The sequence below is a fragment of the Taudactylus pleione genome, unplaced genomic scaffold (assembly GCF_031769625.1).
Source record: "Taudactylus pleione unplaced genomic scaffold, aTauple2 ptg000046l, whole genome shotgun sequence".
Classification (NCBI taxonomy): Eukaryota; Metazoa; Chordata; class Amphibia; order Anura; family Myobatrachidae; genus Taudactylus; species Taudactylus pleione.
The window spans coordinates 6,829,550-6,848,656 of NW_028284448.1; the positions used below are offsets into that span (position 1 = coordinate 6,829,550).

At 45.2% G+C, this 19,107-nt stretch overlaps 1 protein-coding gene across 2 annotated transcripts in view; it reads left to right on the forward strand.

Moving 5' to 3' along the window:
• The window catches only part of SOBP (sine oculis binding protein homolog), a 212,192-nt gene that overhangs the window by 133,669 nt on the left and 59,416 nt on the right, over positions 1-19,107 (forward strand). For both annotated transcript variants that reach the window (XM_088460445.1, XM_088460446.1), the window contains exon 5: positions 5,190-5,285. In XM_088460445.1, coding sequence (XP_088316571.1) covers positions 5,190-5,285 — 96 coding nt within the window. The remainder of the gene's footprint in view (positions 1-5,189; positions 5,286-19,107) is intronic.

Genomic DNA, 19,107 nt, shown 5'->3' on the forward strand with positions numbered 1-19,107 from the left:
GTGTCCTATCACGCTCCCCGTGAAAGTGGGCGGTCCAGTGGTACATCATCGTAGCCCAGCCCCCTGCTTTATAATGCCGGTAATATTGGCATTATAAAGTGGGTGCGGGGCCACAATGACACGATTGCTGCGGTGCACCCCTGAACCACCCACTTCAGCCGCCCCCACACTTCCTGCTGCACCAACCTGGCAACACCCTCCTGGAGGGGGCTGCCAGAATGTCGGTAAGTATGAATAAGAGTTATTAGAGGGGGAGTGCGAATGCATGACATGTCTATTCCATAAACATTCTGATTTGATAATGTGCTTTATTTAAATAACAAAGCATTTTTTAATTTATTATCTGTGGTTATCGCTACTTTATCTCTCTCCAAGGCTTAGCACATCCACCCTAATGTCTTCCTCGCATTTCGCAGAAGCCAACATCCCTTTTACAGTCTACAAACATCATTAGATGCCAAGATTAAACTTCAGTTGTATAATGTACCTTAGCTGCACATGTGCATTATGAATGGCAATTTCCTGAGTGTGCTCTGTGCTGAGCAGCATTACAGGGGACGCTAACAAGTGTAGCAGCCTAGGGCGACCAGTAACCTTAATCAGGCCCTCTATCTTCACCTACAAAGAAGAAAGAAGCCTAGGGCGACCAGTAACCTTAATCAGGCCCTCTATCTTCACCTACAAAGAAGAAAGAGAACATCTGGCACTACTACATCAAGCCCTTGCCCACTGTAAGGAGTAGAGTAGCAAAAGTTTATATATAATATAAAATAGGGATTTGCTCTATATTTTGCCCTATAAAAGCTAGAGATTATGGGTTTTGTATAATCATGTGACAAGTGTACTAACTTTATTCTATAACCAGAGAGCAGACAAAAATAGTGACTTGCATTGGAGTTATTGAATAATCATCCATTGAGTCTCCCATGACTCCAATTATTAGTTCTATGTGAGCCTGGTGTGATGTAGGGATTTATGCATGAGGACAGTCTAGTGCCAGAATATATATAAACTCATTGGGGGAATTCACTTCAGGGCGACATGCATGGAATGCTGCCGACACAGGCACAGAGGCAGGCACTCCGCAACCAATATATTCTATAATCTTTCCTCCCACCTCATAGGTGCACAGGAAAATGAGCAAAGATTGCTACCGTATTATACTGTAGTGTGCACGCCTGGGGGACATTGCGTAGAATTGAATTCCCCCAAGTGATTTTACTGTAAATATAGTAAATATTTGAGGACAGTACTAAATACCAATCTTGCCTGTGACACAATGGATTAAGTGCTGCTAAGGAAATTCGTACAGGGTATTTTCGTGAGTAAAGTGTGATGTTACTATTTCCTACTTGAGTCATACATATTGAAGACACACAGCTACTTACTGTTCTTGAATAACTATTACCCCCTTCCAGCTCCATTTTTTCTTTTCAGATCATTTTTTTCTCTTAGCTTCATTGGTATTTTTTCTTAAACAAGTTGGTCATGTGCCAAAAAGCCATCATTTGAATGCAGTGCAAAATGAAATATACATAATTACATGCAAGCCATATGGGCTGTAGACAGCTCAGCTGTGAGTTCCAGGAGACAGGAAGAAATGAAAGAGAGAGAGAGAGAGGGGGCAGAGCAGTTATGTGAGATGAGAGCAGAGCAGAGTGCAAGTGTCACAGAAATGAACATTTTAATGAGCATGTTGCTGACACTCCTCCTCTCACCTATATGTTCTAGTCATTCACTCTGCAAGGGAAAGCATAGTAGAGTGGAAATAAAAAATAAAAAAATCATGTCAACCATCACATCTAATGGGCCCACTTAATGCTGCTATTTAAATTGCAGCTTTCTTAATTAACAATGTAGATCAAAGCAGCTTACGCTGTGTCATACATAGACCTCAAGATATATTTTTATATTTTATCTCTGCATTTTTAATGAAGCCCTATTATAGACAGCATTGCACCGCCTTATAATATGTGATTTTCATTACATCGCCGCCACTATTCATTGGTGCATCAACTGTTACTTTTAGTGGTTTTTCTCACTACAACTGCTACATACAACACATATACCCATGATCAAAACAATGCATACTTGCTGACTGGCTGAGATCCCATGGGCCAGGTCAAGGTGGGAGGTGTGGGGGAAGTGGCACAGTCTATCACGTCTCCACAGACCCACTCCCTGCTCAGGGCCGAAACTAGGATATCTGTCACCAGGTGCAAGGTAGCAATTATGTGCCCCCCCCCCCTTCCCGTACCTGGATTTTGTCCTTGCTCCTCCATAAGGCAGTGCACTAGTCAAACGTCCCTGGTATAGTGACTTACATTATTTCACACACAATAATGCCCATTACACATTATGCCACACACTGTAATGCCTATTACCGAGTTCCACTTACATATTTGCCCGACACCATTGTATGCCCCACAGTAAGGCTTCTAATTACTTTAAAATTACCTGTTCGTTGTCAGGGGTTTCATGTTTGTTGCCAGGGCGTTTCATGCTCATTGCCAGGGGGCTTCACGGGAGAAGATGCAGCTGTCAGCATCTTCTCCCAGCAGTTGCGCTGGCCTAACAGACACTAGAGGTCCAGTAAGGACCTCTAGCATCTGTCTCCTCCTTGGCAGAGGCCATTTTTTGATAGCCGTTTTCTGACTCTCCAGCCCCCAAGCCACCGTGAGTCATCCCTTTTTCACCCCCTGCATTCTGGCACCCAGTGCATGTGCACCTCTAGCCCCCCCCTAGTTGCGGCCCTGCCCTACTGTAGAATGCCGTGATCACTGCTGAATGCCTCATCAAACTTCCAGATTGGGGAGGATAGTCTACTCTCCCAGCAGAGCTCCCTGAAATTAGTGACATTCTGGGAGAGTAGGCAAGTATGAAACAATGGTGAATAGTAAATACATTGCTTTGCTGGGAGTGGTATGATATGTTGACAATCCTAATCACTACATTCATCATGTTGACATTGACCATGCCGACATTCAACATGTAGACACTGATGAAATGTCAACACGTTAGAATCCCTGGTGGCCCAGCAGTGATTTACCTGCTCCTGATGGCTGCAGTGGCTCCTACGCGGCTTCTGGGTCCTGGCTGTCATGTGGCTGTGACTTCCAGGTTTAGAGTCAGACCTGTGATCCTCTAGCGTTCAGGTAAGTATCCTTCCCCTATCCCTAACCCTAATCTCTACCACTAACTCTCCCTCTAGTGCCTAACTATAATATTCCCGCAGCCTAAGTCTAATATCGACTTTCTGACAATGTCAACATTTCACATGTCATCATTTGGAGAATGTCGACTCGATGCCTGTCAATATTTTAACAATGCCGTGATCATAACTGTCAACATTGGGATGTCGACATTATGAATATCGATATTGTAAATGTCGACCTAATGACTACATCACATTTGGCTGATAAAATTCACTGGACTCTTAAGGAGCTAGATGGAGTCCAAACAGTAGGGTCAAATACAGTAATAGGGATGGGTACGGGATGCCGGCCGTCAGAATCCCAACGCCGGCATCCCAACTAGGTACAATCCCGATGGCTCTAGGTAAGTAACCCTAACCCTCCATCTGCCTAACCCTAACCTCCCCCTACCTGCACCCTAAACCTAACCCTCCCCCTTTAGTGCCTAACCCTCCCCCTACTGAATAATCCTAACCCCTAACCCTCCCCCTAACCCCGTTACTTACAATCAGGATCCTAGCGGTCTGGATGCTGGCGTCGGTATTCTGATAAGTGTCGGGATTCCGGCATCGGCATTCTAAACACTAGAATCCCTGCTGTCGGAATTCCCCAGTAATCCATCCTTACAGGGATGTAGTTATGTGACCGACTACTAAATGCCGGCAAAGGATTCATGATAGGCGTCGAAATACCGACGCCTATCATAATCCTGACTCTGGAATCCAGGAGGACGCGTGCCCGAACGAGGTAAGTACGGGCCGCACATCTTCTTAGCCGCGTGGGGGGGGGTTTAGGTTTAGGGCAGTAAGCGGGGTTAGTGTTAGGTTTTGGGGGGCGGGGAGGTTAGTATTAGGCACCCCAAGGGGGGAGGGTTAGGGTTAGGCACCCACAGGGAGAGGTTAGGGTTAGGCACCCCACCGGGAGGGTTAGGTTAGGGACCGGTAAGGGGGGGTTAGTGTGAGGCACCCCCGGGGGGGAGGTTAGGATTAGGCACCACTAAGGGAGGGTTAGAGTTAGGGGGAGGGGACAGGAGAGGTTAGGGTACTTACCTGCCTCTGTCGGGATCTTCATCCTGTTGGGCAGCCTCTGTCGGGATTTGAGCCACCGGCATTTCAGTCCCATTCCATCCTTACATGTGGAAAAAAATCCTTGTCACAAGAAATCCCAGTAGAATGATATTTTATTTTTACAGCTATAAAAATCTGTCAATAAATGTTACAAATGATGACAAGTATTCCTATATTTTAGAGGCTAGGAATTTTTCCCCACAATATCCCTGACACATCAAACCAAGTGAACAGCGCGAGTATCCTACCATTTGTAACAATCTGTCAATATCAATTTAATTTATCAAATGTGAGTAATTTTAAAATAAATAGTATCCATAGATTTATTACAGAAATTGTATAGTACATGTTTTTTTACGTGAGATCACAGGGTTAAAATTTTGTAATTTCTAAAGCAAAAAACATGAAAACGTATCAGTATGTTTGAAAAGAGAATTTTGCTATAGTTAATATATATTACATATAGTTTTCCCCTGTTACGCATGCATTCACGCGACACACCCAGCTTAGGGCCATTATAGTGTGTGGTTCAGAATTACTATCATAGTATGTTTTTATCTTTTAGGTGCACTTGTAGACATCTTCAGAATTAACTAAACAAAAATTCAAATATCTCATGATGAACATATGATACATAGGTACTTGAAGATACGCCATTTGTATGTACTCCTCTGGTTTATATAATCTTTCTATGGTGGGCACATGTGTACAATATTATTAAATAAGCCTCAGCATACTAGACACATCTGCATTTTCTGTTTTAAAGTTGTTGACATGGACATTTTATCAAAATTATGCATTATTCATATATAGTAATGTGACATATATATATGTGATATTTTCTGTTTTCAATTTTGCATTTATGCTTGTTATGAATGCAGGAATTTTTGTTACACGTCCCTAAATAGGCCATTATATTTCCCTTCAGGCTAGAGATGAAGATGGACATGGTGAAAATTTTCCCCAGCAACACTATGCTAAGGAAACTCCAAGACTTGCCTTCAAGAATAACTGCGAACTACTTGTAAGAATAATAACAGTAATAACAATGATTTTTAAACAAGTCAGGAACGTTACTTTAGCACAGTGTAAATGCTTACTTTATTAGGCTAATAGTATATATACAGTATATATATATATATATATATATATATATATATATAAAATTATATATATACAGTATATATTTTATGCACTGTACTGTTAACTCAATTAATGATATAGTTTTGTACCATGTATAGTAAATATATGCTTTATTGCAAGGCTGGACTGTGGTGTGAATTGTGTGGGTGCTACGAATCACACTTTCTATTCTGCATTAATTTGCACAGATAATATTGAAAGAGGCATTTGAATGTTCTTTGCTCAGTAGTTAAAATATCAAACTTTATTTATATAAGAGTAGAATAAGATATTGTGGAGTAGAGATGTAATCTTAAAGCAAATTGTCCTAAAACAGTTTAGAAGAGAAATCCTGCCTTGCTTTAAAGTACTGTACTTTAAACACAAATTAAAGGAGACCTCAAGTTATCTTTTTTCTTTCTATTAAGAAACTTTACCCGGAATTTTTATAACTGACGGGGTCCAATGACCAGGGCACCAGCTACATAATTCAACATGTAGTGCTCCCTACACTTATACCAGGTTAAACAGGTGAAAGTAGTTTAAAGCTAAAGCTGGGTACACACTAGGCGATATATTGTTGGTACAGCCGGCGAATGATATATCGTTTAATGCATCAGCTCGTGTTTACACACAATACATCAGTGGACAACGTCTCTCACAGATATATTGCATCAGCCATGCAGCACGGCAGATGCGATATATCTCCATTATATATCATTCACATTTGCAGGTGTGTACAGAAGACCCACCCATATGCTGGCCACATGAACTAGCGACAGTGATATCACAACTGGATAGGCATATTTAAATGCCCACCCAGTTGTGATGTCTGGCCAGACATATCGTGAGGCTGATTGGTAAGTGTGTATGCTTACCAAAATCTGTCACATAGTCGCTGGGTTTGTTGGACGGTGGTGCCGTCGGCCAAGTGTGTACCTCATATAATGGTGCTCATTAGAAAGTTAATAATTCCCCTCCATCCCTCCCCCCCAATGCTGTTAAAGAACCTGGACTTTTAGCTGGAGATCTCCTTTAATTCTTTAAGTAGAGACTATTTTTTCATAAATTGAAACTGGGCATGATATGGTTAAAATATGTCAATCCTACATTCCATAGCTATATTAAAGTGAAGGAAACCTGTTTAGCACAGTAAGCACAAAGTATAAGCATATATGTGTCATGGTATAAGCCTCTAGGGCTTAACTTTGTTACCTGAAAGTTGGTTTGGGAGATCATGGTCCATTTTAAAATGATCATATTTCTTATATACATTGTGAGGTTGAAGAAAGACAGATCTTTCAAATGCAATCTTTCATAATTCTAATGATACTGTATATAGGTTAGTATAAATTATCATAAATAATTAGTCTGCAAATGTCTAGAGGATCACACATCCATTGCCATGTGAGCTATCCTATAGCTCTTGCTGTGCACGGTAGCCAACCTATGTAAAATGATTGGGGTACTCATATTATCCCACCTCCCATTTGACTGACAAATGTTATGCATATACTGTACATGGGGAATGGGATTGAAATGCCGGCGGCTGTTTAGCCCGACAGCGAATGCCCGACAGGATCAAGATCCCGACAAAGGGCAGGGAAGTACCCTAACCTCCCTGCCCCCTCCCTTAGTGGTGCCTAACCCTACCTCCCCCTTTAGTGCCTAACCCTAACATACCCATGGGGTTGCATAACCCTAACCCCCCCTTACCGCTCCCTAAACCTAACACTCCCGGGGGGGTGCCTGACCCTAACCTCTCCCTGGTGGTGCCTAACCCTAACCCTGCCCCCTAGGGGTGCCTAACATTAATCTCTCCCCCCAAAAAACCTAACCCTAACCCCGTTAGACTCCCTATTCCTAACCCTGCCCACCCTGTGGCTAACACTAAGGGTTCCCCGGATTTACCTCGTTCGGGATGGCATTCCGGCGCCGGGATTATGATAGGCGTCGGTACTTCTATGCCTATCATAAATCCCTAGCCGGCATTCCGCTGTTAGGATTGTGAGCCTCTGGTCACATGACTACATCCCATACATGGTTATTGGCAGCTGCATTACAATACTGGTGGTGCTCAAGCACCCACAGAGCTATGTTGCTACATACAGATGACTAGCCTTTAGGGGTCCCATACATGCAGTAGTGAAAAGCCCTGTTCAATGAAGCACTTAAGAAAACAGGGCTATGTGCTGCTTCGTCATATTCAATAAGGGATATAACGTGGAGAAGTGTAAGATTTATTCAGTGGTGCCCCTATTTGGTGTAAATAATGCTTCTCCATTGACTAGTATGGGGAGAGCGTATCAGAGAAGAATGGAAATGTCATGTTTCCGTTTCGCTCCTCCATTTCATTTCACCACCTGGAGATGGAGAAATGAGTTGAAGTTTGCCTCAGTAGGGGGAGAGGAGCTGTAAAGTTCACTGTTCCTGCTCCTTCCCCGTCGCTCCTCCCCCTTGTGTCCAGAGTCTGCCATGTGACAAGGGTGGTCGCTGAAGCACAAGGCAATGCCAGGGCATATGCAGTTGCACTGGCGTCACAAGGGGGGTGGGGGCCGCTCCCGGGTGTCACCAAAGTGCTGGCTCCTCTCAGTGACAGGAGCCGGGTGCTGCATTACGTGCAGCACTTGGCTCCTAGCACAGTGAGGGAGCCAGCACTTCACACAGGCTGGTCCCCAAGGCCAGCCTGCTCCTCCCGCACCCCCGGTGAGAAAAAAAAAAACGGGTATTCAGGGCAGCCTGCGATGCCACGCCCCCACCCACGTGGCCATGCCCCCTAATTTATCGGCGTGCGGACAAGCCTGCCACACCGGGTGAACAGACAGGTAGGGACGCCACTGGCAGTGGAAAGAAGACATATCGGACTCCAGATATGACTGTCTTCGCGCTGCTTGCTGGGATATCAGAGGGGCCTGTTTTTAGAGGAGGTTGCCAGACAGATAAGTATTACAGAATGGTTACAAAACATTACTATATATCGAATTGATATGATGTGATATATAGAGATACAGTATATTCCAGTTGCTATTTTATAATATACATGAATAGAGACTTAGGTCTGTTAAACATCTTGGGATAAAGATATTTTACCATTTTAGATGGAATAATATCTACAACAATGTGCAGTGTTGTTACTCAACATCTGGGACCTTATTAGCCTCTCTCCTGCTTAAATCGAAAGTAGTTTTATTCATTTCCCAAGCCTTGATCTCTGAGACAGTTTTCATAGATTAATGTAGAGGTTCCCAAACTTTTTTGAATCACGGCACCCTAGAGTATCAGTATTTTTTCCAAGGCACCCCTAAGCCAAATGTTTGTGCTTATATATCACACTTAGGTTCTTATGTGGTGGTTGACAAGGCTGCGCTTCTTTTTGTCAACATATTTTTTGATTGGCAGACATTAGCACTGGTTTTGCCTATCACACTTATTAAACATCATTTTATTTGGTACTGAGCCATCAACTCAAGGCATCTCTGCAAGTGTGGTGAGGCACTCCAGGGTGCCACGGCACCCAGTTGGATTAATGCAATAAGTTTTACACTTAAACACCTTAAGAATCCTATTTATAATGTCCAAAAATGTGGTAAATCCCCCAAAAACATCTGTTTTAGGAGGACTTACGCATTTTGAGCATAAGGGTGTATTTACCAAATGGGTACCACAGTAGAAATTAGAGGGGTACAGCAGCAGATATCTGAGGGGTACCACAGCAGGTATCAGAGAAGTATCACAGTAGATATCAAAGGGGTACCGCAAGTGATAAGAGAGGAGTACCGCAGCTGATATGGGAGAGGTACCGTAGCAAATATCAGAGGAGTAGCACAGTAGGTATCAAAGGAGTACCGCAGCAGCTATCAGAGGGGTACCGCAGTAAGTATCAGGGATACTGCAGCAGATATCAGTGGAGTACCACTGCAGATATAAGAGGGGTACGGCAGCAGGAATCAGAGAAGTATCACAGCAGATATCAAAGGGGTACTGCAGCTGATATGAGATGGGTACCGCAGCAAATATCAGAGGAGTACCGCAGTAGGTATCAGAAGAGTACCGTATCAGCTATCAGTGGAGTACCGCAGTAGATATCAGAGGGATACTGCAGCAGATATCAGAGGAGTACCGCAGCGTGTATTAGAGGGGTACCACAGATGATATCAGAGGAGTACCACAGCAGATACCAGAGGGGTATTGCAACAGATATCAGGGGGATACCACAGAAGATATCAGAGGAGTACCGTAACAGGTGTCATAGGAGTATCGCAGAGGATATCAGAGGGGTGCAGCAGCAGGTATCAGAGGAGTACCGCAGCAGATATCAGGGGAGTATCGCAGCAGATAACAGAGGGGTACCACAGCAGGTATCAGGAGTGCCACAGCAGCTATCAGAGGGGTCCTGCAGCAGATATCAGAGGGGTACAGCAGCAGTAACAGAGGGGTACCATTCCACAGCAGGTATCAGAGGGGTACCATTCTGCAGCAGGTACCAGAGGGGTACCGCAGCAGGTATCAGAGGAGTACGACATCAGATATCAGAGGGGTACCACAGCAGGTATCAGAGGGGTACCACAGAATATATCAGAGGAGTATTGCAGCAGGTATCATAGGGGTACCGCAGAAGATATCAGAGGGGTACCACAGCAGGTATCAGAGGGGTACCACAGCAGGCATCAGGGGGGTATTGCAACAGATATCAGGAGGGTACCGAAGCAGATCTCAGAGGGGAACTGCAGCAGGTATCAGAGGAGTACTGCAGCAGATATCAGAGGGGTACCACAGCAGGTATCAGAGGAGTACCCCATAAGATGTCAAAGGAGTACCACAGCAGGTATTTAGGGGTACCACAGCAGGTACCATAGGGGTACCGCAGCAGCTATTAGAGGGGTACCACAGCAGATCTCAGAGGGGTACCACAGCAGGTCTAAGAGGGGTACTGCAGCAGAACTCAGAGGGGTACCATAGCAGATCTCAGAGAGGTACCACAGCAGATCTCAGAGGGGTACCACAGCAGGTATCAGAGGGGTACCGCAGTAGATCTCAGAGAGGTACCACAGCAGATCTCAGAGGGGTAACGCAGCAGATCTCAGAGGGGTACTGCAGCAGATCTCAGAGGGGTACTGCAGCAGATCTCAGAGGGGTGCCGCTTCAAAGGGGTACCACAGCAGCTGAGACATTGAGTTCCATTGTTTTACAAAAATTATATATTTTTTAAATATCCAAAAATAGTTTTATTTCTTTCAAATAATTAGGGCCTTATTCAGAGCTGTACGCTGTCACTAACTGCATGCAATGGCAATATTCGCACAGTTGGTCATTGATGGAAGTACTGCACATGCGTTTAAGTCGCACTGCGCATGCATACCGTTGATTACTGATGGGAAATTTGATGCAAGAGCTGAGGATTAGTGGGTGTTCCTGGGAGGTGATTAGGCAGAAGCATAATTGCATACAATTTGCCTTCCTGCCATCATCCTGAGATGGCGATTGCAGAAGAAGGATTGTGGTACTGGAAGCTGGAACTAACGCAAATCTTGTGAAATAGGCTTCACCATGCTTTGAGATTGCATGGCGAAAGTCTTTCATAGACGACAGGGAGAAGTGCTACTCTTTTCTCTGGTTAATAAATATGCACGATAAGGTAAACAGAAACAGAGGGGAGGAGCATATAAGTTTTCATTTTAAATTAATTTTAAAATGCATAAAGGTTAGCAAATAGTGTAGCAAAGCATTAGGGAAAGCCAGTACAGGTGTTACAGTAGTAGCAGACATATACATTTTATTGCAAGTGTTCAAGCCCCTGTTAAAATTTCAGGTATGTCCTCTCTACACAAGCCATTAATGTTCTCAGTTTAAAAAAGAACTACTAAAATGACATACATGGCTAGAAAATAAAACAGGGGTTAAATAAAGAGTTTAACAACCACAGTTCAGAAAAAAAATGACTTATGTCAAATGATGGGAACCGTGTAATGTATGAAGGGTATTATCAAAGATATTCACATAGTTTATGAAAGTAGCATATTATTTATATCACAATAAATTATTAAAACACAGCAGCAATTACAAATATTATGTTAATGATAAAGATGGTGTTTAGCAAAATACCAAGCATAATGAATATTAGAAAAAGTTATATAGAATAAGCACCTACATATTACACTCTTAATGATAAGCAGTGGTGTAACTAAGGGGGTCGAGCAGGGCATGTGCCCTGGGCACCGTAGGACCGGCGGTGCTGGGGGCCCCCCCCGGCCACAGTACCGGCCCGCCCTAATTAGGCAGTGTAGCGCCAACCGCAGTGTGTGCGGTCAGCGCTACACATTTACACAGTACCGGCGCTAGGCTTCCCAGCGCCGGTCCTGTGCTGCACAGCCGAGTCCCTTCCCTCCCCCTGAGCACTTGCCCAATAGCGCCAGGAGGAGGGTGGCAGGTGGGCTCATGCTGTGCATAACACACACATCGCCACCAGTGCTGGCGGCGATGTGTGTGTTAATCAGCAGCCAATGAGAGTCAGACGACTCTCATTGGCTGCTGCTGCTGCACACAGATCACCACCGAGCGGCAGCGATGTGTGTGTGAATCAGCAGCCAATGAGAGTCAGACACTCTCATTGGCTGCAGCGCCCACTGCAAGAGCTGGGCTGGAGCTCACTCATGAGCTCCGCCTTCCGGCTCATGTAGTGGGTAATGGGAGAGACGTCATGATGTCATGACGTCTCTCCCATAGTGCTGAGCGTGCCAGCCCGGGAGTACTGACGTATGGCGGCGACGGGAGCGAGAACGGTTTTCGGAGCGGGGCGTGGATTCAGGTAGGTGGGGTTTTTTTTCTAATGTGTCTGCACTACTGGGGGCACAACGGGGGATGGGGTGGTGGTACCATTACTGGGGGGACCCTCTACTGGGGGTGGGGCACTTCTGGTGTATACTAATGAGGGGGGCTACTACTGGGTGCACTTCTACTGGGGACTACTACTGGGGGGTGAAACTACTAAACTACTTCTGGGGGCACTATATAAGGTGCTTACTACTAGGGGCACTGCACTGGGGCGACCACTACTGGGGACAATAATAGGAAGGACCACTACAGGGGCACTGTATAATGGGCACTGGATAGGGGGGATCACTACTGGGGGTCTGCATAAGGGGGGCCACTACAGGGGCTACTATATAGGGGGGACCACTACAGGGGGGCACTAAATAGGGAGGACCACTACAGAGGGCACTGGATAGGGGGGATCACTACTGGGGGCACTGCATGGGGGGGACTACTGCTGGGGGCACTGCATGGGGGGAGGGGGACTACTGCTGGGGGCACCACTATATAAGGGGCTTACTGCTAGGGGCACTGCACTGAGGGGACCACTACTGGGGGCACTAAATAGGGAAGACCACTACAGGGGGAACTGGATAGGGGGGACCACTACTGGGGACACTGCATAGGGGGGGACTACTACTGGGGGCACTATATAAGGGGCACTTCTGGAGCACTGCATAGGGGGGACTACTACTGGGGGCACTATATAAGGGGCACTACTGGAGCATTGCATAGGGGGGACTACTACTGGGGGCACTATATAAGGGGCACTGCATAGGGGGGACCACTATTGGGGGCACTATGTAAGGGGCACTACTGGGGGCCTGCATAAGGGGGACCACTACTGGGGACACTATATAAAGGGCACTGCATAAGGGGGGTACCACTGCTGGGGGCACTGCATTGTGGGGACTGCTACTGGGGGCACTATATAAGGGGCACTTCATAGGGGGGGACCACTACATGTGGCAAAGCATTGGGGGGGACCACTACTGGGGCACTGAATAAGGGGAACTAATGGGGGGCTGTATAAGGGGGACCACTACTGGGGGTACTGTATAAGGGGCACTACTATGGGCCTGCATAAGAGGGACCACAACTGGGGACATTGCATACTGGGAGTACTGTATAAGGGGCACTCCTGGGGTTAAGGTGCATATGGATAGGAATGTTCTGAGTGACGGTAAAGGGGTGTGTGTCTTGTTGACACGCCCCATTTTTAAGTGACCACACCCATTTTTCGACGTGCATGCCTTCGGCGCGCACACAAGGGGGTGGAGTGCGCTCCATTTTCAAATTTGCCCTGGGCTCCAAATACCCTAGTTACGCCACTGATGATAAGGACTACTGAAAAAAGAAACAAGGTACTGTACAAATTTGTAGTAAACCAAATGTTAAACTCGCGTTACCAACATTTTTTTTTTTTCCTCAAAATAATTTTTACCTGCGTTTGTAGAAATTAAGAATCAGGGCTATTCATTATATAGGTAATGCAGGAGATATCAGTGATATCTCCTACTTACCTTTCAGCCCCAATCTGTCCCACAGTCTCTATACATTAGTATGGGGGCCTAAATTCATCAAACACCGAAAATATAATATTTTCGTAGCTTGACTGCTGGAGCATTTTCGGATCAGCTGTCTCCGCACAGGAGCATGTTGAATTGCTTTGGTGAACTTGTATGCACCTCTGCTACTCACAGCGAATTGAGTACTTCGTTATCGGGGGCCGCCAGGCCCCCAATAATTAACATAATGCTTAAAGGGTGTGGTCATCCACCTGAAGGGGTGTGGCCAGCCAACACAGCTGCTTGGCTAATAATTAGTCAAATCTTGAGGTATTTTCTATTGAAGCAAACCAAGAAACAATGTTTATCAGTGATACTGCTCCACTGACCCTGACCCTCTAATACAGTAATAATGTACAATTCAGTGCATAGCCTAGAACATGACACCTAGAGGAAGGGGTGGGGCCCATCAGGGATTTCCCCAGTCAACCCTGGCCACAACAGATGCCATTGCGCATCAGTGGGCAGGGTCGTGGAGAGGGTGGGCCTGTGATCACGGGAGGAAGGACCTAGCAATGGGGGGCGGGACTTAGCGATAGCCGGTTGGCGCATGCGTCGGCACTTGTCACTGTATTTTTTTGCGAAAACACTGTGATAAGGCTGCGGAGGGGATTCGCAGGGACAGTGCTTTTTCGCAAGCTCTGTCCTTGCAAGGGATTTTTAGTAAATCACTGTGATATTGCCTGAATTCGCAATGCGAATTCAGTCGGTAATATCGCACTATAATCTGCATTCAAAATGCGGATTGTAGTAAATAGAGCCCTTTATCTCTGGCTATCACACTTTGGTCTGAGCATGAATGGCTACAGCACAGCACCAGAGATAGCAGTAAAGTAGCATTACTGCAAACCTCTTCACCAGGACCGGGACCTGTTGTAGCCTCTATCCCAGCAATAATTTTCTATTAAATAGCCCCACTGCAACCAATGATTAATATACAGTACCCCTAACTCTCTTAAGCATTCTCTCTGCCTCACTGACACATTTCTCATGTGCTTTTCTAGGGCCGTAATTAGAACTATGTGGGCCCCATAGCAAAATTTTTAAGGGGCCCTCAATGCTCTTAGAGAGACCCTTCTCTTCACAGTGCTCCAACGATGTGGGTATGGCTATTGCTAAAACAGGGGTGTGCTTGCTAATGGCTTTCATTTTATTGCATTAACATCTTTAACTCTCTTCATCATCTTCACTGACCTTCAAATCACTATCACCTTCTTCTATCATAATCATTACCCCATTGTATAATATTCAACAACCACACAATGCTGCCTGTGTATGGTATGCTCCAAAGTAGTGCCCCAGTTTATAGTATGCAACTGTCCCACCCTATGTTATCTCGAAACCCACACGGGCCCTGTTCATCCTGCATTCTTATTTTGCCTTATGTTGTCTCGGGCTGGATATGGGATGCCTGTGCTCGGGATCCAGGCAGTCAGCATCCCGATGCCGGCATCCCGATAGGGTTAGGATACGAAACCTGTTGGTAATTATCCTAACCATGCCCCTATTCCTAAATCTAATCCTCCCTCCCCACTGCCTAAACCTAACCCTCCCCCCGCAACTTAAACCTAACCCTCCCCCGCAGCCTAACCCCAAACCTCCCCCTGCAGCCTAATTCTAACCTCTCCCTCCGCAGCCTAAACCTAACCTCCCCTTCTAGTGCCTAACCCTAACCCGGTACCTAACCCTCCCCCTAACCCCATTACTACGTCTCCAGATTAGTAATAGAGAAACAATACTTCTGGCAGTAGGGTGGAACGCATCCTGCCATTCTACTGCTTTTTATTTACCTCAATTGTATTATAAGTGAAGCATCTAAATAGTGTACACTGGAGCATACTCCAGAAGGTAGGGGTATATACTGTATGTATATATGTATATACCATAGAAAAATAAATGGCACTCAGAGACGGCAAGTAGAAAAAATATCACCGCTGTATTAGTTAAACGTTTTCAGGGTAAAGACCCCGTCATAAGGACTCCACATACAGATATGTTTTTGTATCTGTATGTGGAGTCCTGATGACGGAGTCTTTACCCTGAAAACGTTTGACTAATACAGCGGTGATATTTTTTCTACTTGCCGTCCCTGAGTGCCATTTATTTTTCTATGGTATTCTCATGTGAATTTGTGCATCGGAGCATACTGTTGGAAAGCAGAGTGCCAGCATGTTGAGTCTCTTTATATATGTATATATATATGTATATATATATATATATATATATATGTCTTTTCATTGTAGATGAACTAATTGCCGATTGGCCAGTGTCCTGCCCCCTAATAGGAGGGACTTCCCCATTTTGATGGTATATAAGACAGACTTTTTAGCCCTAGAAGATACATCTTGAAAAAGACAGGATGCTGAAACACGGTGGAAAGGGCTAAGGGACATAGGACCTCATTCAGAGTCGGTCGTTGCGGCCGCACGGTTGTAAGGGAAAAGGGGCCGGATATGCAAATGATGCACTCGCAAGTTGCGTCCTTAAGATCGGATCGTTAGCTGGCCGACCAAGGGAGGTTGCGGCCGTAAGACAAAAAATACGGCCCCTTCTCGTACGCATTACACGTCATCTCCGGCCATATAAGGATTAATCGAGACCATCGGTAACCATTGGAACTGGTCGTAGAGCTTAAGGTTGACCATACCCTCTCTTAAGCACTACGATCAGGTCAGTGTACAAACCACCCATGTCTGCCGTGACACTACTCTGTTAATTATGCACTCCCATAAAACCCCGTTCGCATAATTAGACACGCCTGCGTTCGGATCTCCACTCCCCCATTTTCAAGCACCTTCCCCTGTTACCACCCACAAACGCCTCATTCTGTCACTCAAACTACCGACCTGGCTGTGTTCAAGGAGAGAGAAATTTCTGATCGTAGCAGCTAGTTTGCGCATGCGCATTGCGAACTTTACGCATGCGCAGTTTAGCGAACATCGGTGGCGTACGACCGTGCAGCCGCAACGACCGACTCTGAATGAGGTCCATATTGTGTGAACAGGAGATCTATTGCCTGCAGTGTAGAAGTTTGGACTATTCTCTCCACTCCAGGTCATATGTTTTACCATCTTCTTCTGTTTACTGGTGACCAGTGCTTTGTTTATTTCTATTTTTAGCCATTTTTAGTGTTGTTATCATAAATAAATTGCTTGAGTTAATCACATCTCCTGACAGAACCCTTCATTTATTTGTAATTCCCCCCAACCCCAAATGGGAGGTGAATAAAGGAGAACGACGAGGAGAGAGAAGAAGTAACTCAGAAAGTCTATAAAGAATCCTTTATGAGCACGGCCCTACACAGTACACTGTGAGTAGGGTACACCTACTTCTGTATGAAATTTTCCACTCGGGTTTCACTTATTTCCCCTTAACAAGTGTTTTGGGATTAAGGAATCGTATTTAAAGATACCATTATGAGAGGCCTCCTCTGTTGGTCAGAGTGAGTATAGTATGACATTTTTTGTTATGGTGGAAGATATAGGGCCTGATTCAGACCCACTCGCAAGCGGCTGTCCGCTCGCAAGTGGGTCGATGTTGTGCTCTGCGCATGCGCACGACGGCGGGAGCTCCGTCGTGCGCATGCGCCAGACGCGACGAGCGTAGGACTTTCCTTCGCTCGTTGTGTCTGATCAAAGGGGGCGTGCTGTCGATGTTGATTGACAGCACGCCCCCTTTGGTGGGCATGCCGGGGGCGTGCCTCCCTGACGGGAACGCCTACCGTCAGAAGCCGGCCCACTGACATCACTAGTGATGTCAGTGGGAGTGATTTTGGCTCTGATAGAGCCAAAATCACTCCGGGGCTTGCGGTTGAAAACCTCAACCGCAGGCTCCGGCTCGCAGTTTCGATGGTCGCGATGGTCACGACCATCGCGGCCATCAAACTGCACGCTCGTATAGGCTGTGGGTGGTGACCCACAGCTATACGAGCGTCCAGGAGGACGCTCCATAATTATGGAGGGCGGCCCTCATTCAGAGCGTGCGCTCTGCTCAGAGCGTACGGCTCTGAATGAGGGCCATAGTTTCTTAAATGTAACTATTTTCCTGAAGACACTTTGTGATACGCCTCTTTGTGACGTACTACACTATTAGTTTTTTCCATTTCTTCTCTCCCCTCTCTGAGGAACATTATGCAGAGGAATTCCATTTGGGAGGAAAATTGGGACACATAAAGGGACAGTCTCTGAGTTACACCAAGGATAAAAGAATTCCATCAGGACTGTAATTGATGTTAGAACATTGAATATTAGTTTCTCCCATCATATGTCTTTTTGTGATTTCATGTACGGTGGGAGAGATAGAGCGCAGTAGGGAGATATCTTGTTTTTCTTGTGGTAATATGGTTTAGTGGTAGATGACCCACATTTGATATCCCCCTTTTTGCTGCCACCAGGGTGCGCAGTGGTCATCTATGTTTGCGTTTTGTTAAACTACATCCCATTATCTCTTCAGCTGAACGTCTCATCACTGTTGCTACTATAATCACTTCAGCATCAGTGGAGAGACACACAGAGGAGCTGCCCGCAGACATTACCTCAGCCACATCAGTAGTAAACTGGGAGCGTCTCTCCCAGCAGCTTTGCTACAGTGCGTATTTCAGCTATGGTGCCAATGTGAGTTGGGTGTAGGGGAGGTGGGCCCAGGTGGATGGCCACCCCTATGCCTATGTACCCCATAGCAATGGCACCTCCTGCACCCACTATAGTTATGCCCTGCAGCTGTGCTTTGATTGCTCGAACAAGAATAGACTCAATTAGTTCGCTTCCTGAATGGTGAGTTGGTGGCAGCTTGTTTTTATGCATACTTCCATCACTGTAGCCAGATAAAACAATGGCTGAGATATTATGTAGCAGCATTAAGAAGAGTGTTACTGTATATTTTTGGCAAATTAACCGCAAATATGGGTAGTATAGCCGGCTGTCTATAATATTTTCAAGCACTGTTTGCCAAGGCATGATTCACAGAAACATAAACAGCTTAGGTGTTCACATTCAATTATTCTACATTGATCGATTGTTTTATGTCTTCTTGAGACTATTATAATTATAGGGATATACTTAAATACAATTAAATTGTCCACTCCATACACAAGTATGTTGTTATAATGTTTGCCGGAGATGTTTTCCTTTAATCTATACAAAAGGTTTGATGCTGTTTTAAAAAGAACACAGGACTATGTGCCGAGAGTTATAAAAATAATACATTTGTTTGCATTATTGTCTATGTAAATCAGTACATCTCATCTTTAAGATTACATTTACAGATTTTTGAATTGAACTGTGAAAATTACTATTTTGCTTGGATAACCAATTTTAAAGCTATTGATTCTATTTTGAATGTTCTTAT